Source organism: Argopecten irradians, chromosome 8 (assembly GCF_041381155.1).
Source record: "Argopecten irradians isolate NY chromosome 8, Ai_NY, whole genome shotgun sequence".
Classification (NCBI taxonomy): domain Eukaryota; kingdom Metazoa; phylum Mollusca; class Bivalvia; order Pectinida; family Pectinidae; genus Argopecten; species Argopecten irradians.
In genome coordinates, this window is record NC_091141.1 from 17855210 (window position 1) to 17862924 (window position 7715).

At 33.9% G+C, this 7715-nt stretch overlaps 1 protein-coding gene across 1 annotated transcript; it reads right to left on the bottom strand.

The window, feature by feature from the left end:
• Positions 1-2030: 2030 nt before the first annotated feature.
• LOC138329558 (uncharacterized) lies at positions 2031-4850 on the bottom strand. Its single transcript, XM_069276633.1, has 2 exons — positions 3742-4850; positions 2031-3107 (listed from the first exon to the last, which is right to left on the bottom strand). The coding sequence occupies exons 1-2, from the start codon at positions 4285-4287 to the stop codon at positions 2886-2888; spliced, it is 768 nt and encodes a 255-aa protein (XP_069132734.1). The 5' UTR covers positions 4288-4850; the 3' UTR covers positions 2031-2885.
• Positions 4851-7715: the final 2865 nt, after the last annotated feature.

Here is a 7715-nt window from a genome sequence, read left to right on the forward strand (position 1 = left end):
AAATCTTTAAATTCTGACCCGGATAGGCCTTTAATATCAACTAATATGACTGAAAGCAAGGCTTTAAAGAGCGCAGCCAGATGTTTCAGTAACCATCAAAGTCACAATATACGTAAATAGCAGCATAAAGTAAAGTTAGATTCGAAACTGATATTGTTAGTATTTGTAGATGTACTTAATGATAATGATTTATTAATGACTTTGGTACAGCAGCTGTTGAAAGTCGACGCTTGTAAGCATGCCTTCATTTTAAACTGGTCGCCATAGAAGTTACGATCGTTGCCGAACGGAACTCGGTAGGTTCATGACCCGTTCTTGAAAGATTTTGGAATGACTTAACATTGTTACGCTGGTCACATAACGTTCTCGGCAACGACGTTACAATGTCGGCTAACTTCGGTTTGTTTGATAAGAAGTACCGACTTAGCCATGCTCAACATTTATTTTGATTTTATCAAAGCTTTATAAATCATTACTGACCGTCTTGTTTCCTAGCATTTAACAAATTATAAAGAAGTTTTTGAGTCATTGGTATGATATAGAAAGAAGGCAATGTGTGCTTAATGAAATTTGAAAAAAAAATGGAAAAGGTTTCCTTAAAGCAATAAATATCCCATTATATTTGAGAGAGTCAGTGTTGATACTATATTTCTTTACCAAACTCTTCAAAAGAGAGTTAAGTGTTAGTAGAATTCGCCAATAAAAAGACTTTTTACGTAACACCGAGGTTACTATACTGTCCTACTGTCTATAAAGTTATATTTTCATAATGCCAAACCGATGTATGCAAGAGTAACCTCCCTTCCACTACCTTCGTATCATCTGAGTTGTCCATTCTTGACAAATCACTTACAGCATCTTTCCAAATTCTGTCAATATAGTTACCTCCAATGTTGAAAAGCTTATCTAGATCAATATAGTTCCATAAAAGTGTTTTCCCTTCCTCAGGCGATTGATATTTGTACGCCGAAAGTTAACAGAATTTTTAATATTGATCATTTTAATACCCATGTGCATCCCTTTAACCTAATCCATTTTGCCGTGTCATACAAATTCAAATAAATGAGTAAATATTAATGTATTTCATTTTCTTTATCGCGTTATCACTAAAATTAAGTAGTGTAAGAAATAGATGATTCAATAGTGAAATAACTGGTGATTTGATCAGATGGACTTAACCTATTGGAGTTTCATGACGTCGTCTATCACATGCTTATCAGTAAGTGTATCACTATCTTTTAATCAAATTCATTTTTACCATTTGATGTAGATTAACACCGAAATAGGCCCAATAATTTAAACTTTCTAGAAGTCTTATACAGTACCTACTGAAGTATTCCCACTACCAGTTTACTCTCTAAGAATGGCTGACTAGGGTCAGTCATTTTTTAGTTTATGCACAAATGCTTCTACTGACAAATAAGTAGAAATGGTCTTAGACAACACTGCTTTTGATACAAATGGGCGATAAATAGGACAATGCGAGGAGGTGAAACAGAGGTACTACTGGCTACAAACCCATGCATTTTCACAAACTGTTCAAACAATTGGAAAGCTCTGTGTTACTGTAAATGTTTCCAGTAGAAGGAGTCAATGAAGTAGTCAACAGTTCGTGAATGTTTTGAAGAAGGTATCAGGGTCTCTCTGCGCAGTCACCAGCGTGCGCGAAAGAGAACCACAGTACGTATAAAGCTTTGATCAGTTTAAAAGTTTTATATTACTTTCTAGAGTAGAAGTTTCCTAGAAGCTTCTAGTAAGAGAAGAAGCAATAATTTACGTCTAGAAAATATCAGGTATGTTAAAGGTAGAATGATAGTGAAGGAAGCTGAATAATTGTCACATAAATGCGTTATCGGGACTTTTTATAATGTAGAAATACAAAAAAACCCACTTCTTTTCACGATTTGATTTCGCCTTTTGATGTCTGAAATCTTTTTCATGTAGAATTAATTTAGTGATTTAACGATAAAATAAGTAGGATTACAGAAACTGGAGAAAGGAGTTGATGTAACAGTTTCAAAGTTATTCTACAATTGTAAATAATGCGCCGTAGTAGTTCAATCATTCTTTAATTCGTTTGTTCGTGTCATTCATCCGCTAGCAAGACTCTATAGTATTTTGACCTTTCCTTTAATCTGACACTTTTGTGCATTTAATTAAGAATATGAGACAACAATGCATATTATCAAATGTCGGAAATCGTCTCTGAAACCCGTCTAATTATGAAAATATCGAACCTAAAAATATAATTTGCACATTAATTTTTCCGTTATGTACCGCTTCGACTGGACGCAGCATTTCACCCTTGAGTGATTTATGAAATAGAAAAACAACAGTACATTATCAGTTTTTTTAATTTTACTCTCATAGCTTTAGTTTTTTTGCTTTGTTTTTGTTTTTTGTTTGTTGTTTTTGTTGTTGTTTGTTTTTAATTTCGATCAATATTTAAATAACATGAAAAAAAAAACATTTCCAATCTATTAGTTGTGAAATTTGCTCCTTGACAAAGTGGTTTCCTCTTTTTCTAGCTCTGGCTGTCTTGTGTATCCTTCTCACAGTCACTCAAGTTCCAGTTCAACGTTATAACTGGCTTGAATTTATTCTGTTTTGAGATTTTGGCCAATTCCTTTGTATTCAACTATTTGTTGACAACAATACCCAGATCACTCGTCATGTACCACATACAAATTGAATTTTGCATTTCAACATGTATTCTGTATTCCTCAGTGTAACACCCAGATTCCACTAGTACATTATTATTTCTCCTATTTATTGTGATCTACAATTATTCGTGTTTGTATACACTAATGTTATCTTCCCAAATAGTCGCATTAACATAGCAATGGACATGTATAATTTTAAAATCTTTTTAATAATGCAAAACATCACTGAAAGGAACATGGCGGAGACATATCGTAGCCGAAAAGACGAAAGTCGTTTGCGAATTTTTCTCGTACTCTGGCTATCGTAGTAGGTTTGATCCGACCATATGCCTCCCATAAAGCACGCTTCCTCTGTAGAAACATCTGGGCTTCCGTAAGAGGACTTGAAAGTGTTGCATTTAGGATGAATGACGTCACCTGTTCTGCTGTAAACACAGACAGCTTCTGAGGATGAAAAAACAGGCGAGTTAAACAGTATTATTGATATACTACGTGTATAAAGTGGTTCCATAAACAGTATTGATCAAAGCTTTCTCCTAGTTTTAAGGATTAATAATGATTAGTTTTATATGCTCTTCGCACTTTCATATAAAATCTTTTTCTACCAAGAGAGCACCAATCAAGTGGCTCCATAAAAATAACCTTTTATGATATACTCTAAGAATCATAAAGCCGAGGGTTTTGCAACATTTTGTGATCCCGAGGGTAGAATATCCCTATCTTTCATATCCACTTATGAAAGAGTATTTTTCTTTTACGGAAACATTTACCGTATGAGTGGATGTTTCTTTTATTTGAACCTCAAATGAAAGACCAGTATTTAAAGTTAAACTTATCACCGTCACATATTCAATGATAGCCAAAACCTAGCATGTCATTAGCATACTTTCCCTATTATATACGTGCGTTTCGTTTCAATCATTAATTGCCATTCAAACCATATTTTTTCCAAAATTACAAAAATGTTGTTTTGTACAATTTATGGTTATTGTAACTCTATAAACATGTATCTGAAAACATTAACTACGAATAATTCTACTTGTGGAGTTTTTTGCTTTTCTAATCATCTAGCTCTTACCTGAAATAGACTAACTGGGAATGTCAGAGAAGCATTGATATATCCCTGAAACTGCAAGATCCTCCATACTCGGTCCATAAACATCACCTTGTCAGAACAATCTTCTCTAAAAACGTTAAAATACCATACATGAGAGGAAATCCAAGAAAAGATAATATCCTCCAAACTCTTGCTATGAATGTGTTCTAAAATAGTCCGTCGTTTCGTTTTGGTGACGTTGATGACTTCGAGGATGTGTTCTACGTCAGCAGTAAGTGTCTCTTGTTTACAGATGACGTCATACCGTACGGAGCAAGGATCACAGAGACTCGACACTGGAATGGTGTGTCTATCCTCTCTTCTATTCCCCGTCCCTTCAGCCGTCACATAGTCTAAAAACTCTTCAAAGGATATGTTGAATCCACAATAACCACCTCCAATTCTCCGATGACCTTTACCTATGTTCTGAGCCATTTCTCTACCCCAGATCCCCAGTAGATAATACTTGTCCAAGTACGCGGAGAACAGTCTTGTAAATGGGTCTCTGGTAACTAAAACTAATGTCATACCTTGCTTAGTTACTGTATTTAGGGTCGCTGTTTTTTTGCTATGCACAATCTCCCTGTTGATGTAAAATATATCCCTTTTCGGAACTTTCCTATACTCGAGTGCTTTGACCACAATACCGATAAACGTGCTACCGGTTTTTGGTGCTTTACAAAAAGCAACATGATTGGAATTAGAGTAAAAGTAGCTCGGATTGGACACGCTATGAGTCACCTTGGATAACTCAGCACATTTCTGGTACAGGGAAGTTTTTCTGTCCGTGTAAATCTGAGGAGTATCCAGAGAAGGTTTTACATGGAAGTCTTTATTGTTTGACTGACGTAATAACTTCTTTGTAGAACTATATAACTGAGGGAGGGTCGTAAAACTTTCATTGTCTGAAATCAAGTAAAGGATGGGTTATTACTTGTGCTTGTGAAGTAATCAACATTCTCGAGATTACAAATGTAAAAAAAAAATATTTCATTTCATATGTAAAAAAAACAATTTCATTACATATGTAAAAACAATTTTATTACATATGTAAAAACAGTTTTATTACATATGTAAAAACAATTTCATTACATATGTAAAAACAGTTTCATTACATATGAAAAAACTCAGTTTCATTACATATGTAAAAACTCAGTTTCATTACATATGTAAAAACTCAGTTTCATTACATATGTAAAAACAGTTTTTTTTATATTTCTTTTATTTTTCCAATTTAACATATAATACACAATATTATATCAAGCATACTTCCACATGCAAGCAGAAAAAATAAACAAACACACACAAAGACATACATACTCTACACACAAAGTCATGTAATCGAAACACTACAAAAAAGACAACACTTTAACTACATCTTACAGAACATAACAATACACAAGATAAACATTTTGGTTAAACTATGTAACTTCAATAAAAGGGATATGGTGATCAAGCTGAATTTATTCCCTACTTGAATAAAACTTAAAGCAGCAGGAGAGAAAAGGTAAAAACAGTTTTATATAATATGATGTTGTTTGTACGGATTTAAAGCAGTAAAACGTGATTAGTATGCATGTGATTGTAAGACATTTATTACAATTCCCATTCGATAACTGAAGGGATTTTCCTTTTATATGTCATTATTCGTAATGAAAGTATCATTATCAGCAGGGTGAGTATGAAATAAGTGTAAGAAAGCCCTATTGTTTTAAGTATATACTTTATTATCCTCGATATTCTACTCGTTACTATTACTATTGTCATAGCCACAACTGGAATATGCCATCAAAAACTGTTCATGAGAACAGAACTTATCAATGACATTGTTCCTTTGTAGATTATGGAGAAAGCAACGCTAATTTTCAAAGTCGCACAGTAAACCACATGATACCGTTGTTCTATTCTTTTAATGTATACTTAACAGAGCCTTCAGATTTGCTATGGTATATTCCAGGAGTGGATATTAAGACAGTAATAGTAACCCCTGGAATATCGAGGATCACACTTAACATGGTAATGAGGTAAATGATTTCCTAATTATAACATTATAGTTGGCATTATATATGCAATGTACGATAAGTGTGTTGTCACAATAAGTATATCGTGTAGATTGACATTTTAAAGTAGTGTGACTTTCAAACCTGGAAAAAAGTTCCCCCGAAAATAAGTTATTTTTCAGTAATTCACCTTTGCAGGATAATGTGAACCTTACAAGATAGGTTAAAGATTCAAAAGCAAATGACTTACCAGTGTGCGCTCGAAACGTAATGAGAGCCGTTACAAATATGCATAAAGTTACAGACACCTGTATCAACCTTTTGTAGAACTCCACCATCTTCTGTATTGGCGAACTTTTATCAGTTGATCTACCGCTATATATATATCGTTATGACTTCATAAAATGGAAATGCCAAAACCAATACAATACAAGTAGTACAACATGACCCCCTGCCAAGGTAGTTATTGCTATGCCCAGAGACGTACACCATATCGGCACGTCGGACCAATCTAGATATGTATTTATAACAAGTGTTCATTCCCTGGTGATTTATTACTCGATTGAGACTTTTATTATTAATCAGATTTTTTTCTTCGGTTTTTTGTTCTGATTTCATGGTAATTGATTTCAGATTACACAAGTTCAAATTACTTTCCCCCGGTATTTGATATTCAAAACTCACAAAAACAAAACAAACAAAAAAACAAGGTGTTTGATCAGAAGCGTTTTAACGCTAGTGTCCAATACGACATCGGATAGCGTGACAATTTATCCGGATATTATGATTCCGAAATTGCTTCTTCATTCTGATATATTCTCGTTTACGACTCCTTAGCAAGCCTCCGATGTTATTCCTATCAATATTTGATCATTACTGGGAATCTTTGACGTACTTCATGTTACTAAATGCTGTAGATATTGGAACATAATAACACATGTATTGATTATATGGCACATTGTGTGATAGCTTCATCACCTGTGTATTGTTTCTTACCTGTTGGAACGACGTAACTCTGTTATTGAATTGTCTTGAGCTGGAACCCACTGGGAAATAAAACAGAGCAATGTGCATTTCTTTCGTGTTATTTTTATTTCTTTTTAATTCTGAATCTATGTGTTTTTTGAACTATGCATGTACTTTTTAAGATCGTCCAGCAAACTTGATTTCCGTGGAGGTAGTTTCACTTTCTGTGTCTGCTCACACATCCTTCTCTCCGACGTCTATGCCATATTTAGCAGTGATTATTTTTTCATCGGTCAAAATCGAACATGATATTCAACGAGGCTTGCAGTATGTATAGTTCCATCTTATATTTGTTGTAGACTGAGGGTACTAGAATTTTAAGGTTGTTTTTTGATGTTTGTACCTATCGCTTCTTCTTTAAGATATTTTTTTAAAGATGGCTTCCCGCGTATATAAGAGCTGTATTTTTTTTATCAACCGCGAAACCGAAAAATTATTACCATGTGCATTTCTTGTGGATTTATTACAGAAAAATAAATAAAAATAGTATCAGATACTGCAGTATTACTCCATAGTCATCGGATCTCGAAAAGATCACGTGATCATTTCAGTTCAGTTAGTTATATCAATGGACGAGTTCACGTGTAAATCTAGCTTAACCACGAGCTGTGCGTGTTTCAACAAATCGGCGAAAGTTTTAACTCACGTTTCGTAATTTGATCTTCTAACTATACTCGTGTGTTACCAGCTCAGATCCAGTACAAGTTTAAAGTTTTTCAGGCTTTTTGTATTCAATAATACAATGATCATTGTTATGTTTCAAGATGGCGGAGGATTAAACAAATTAACTAATACATGAGTATGATATATATCTACAGATTTATGAGAATTTTCCTTTTTTCTGTTACCTGGATCAAATATTTCCCCAGTAAATTTAAGCTCCTTACACTTTCAGATGAGAATAACCAAATTAATTTACATACACTGACA

Excerpts from the sequence above, each read along its gene's own strand:
- LOC138329558 (XM_069276633.1), bottom strand. The coding sequence starts at position 4,287 with ATGACATTAGTTTTAGTTACCAGAGACCCATTTACAAGACTGTTCTCC. Across the intron at positions 3,108-3,741 it reads TCCCAGTTAGTCTATTTCAG|AAGCTGTCTGTGTTTACAGC; the intron begins GTAAGAGCTAGA and ends TTTCATCCTCAG.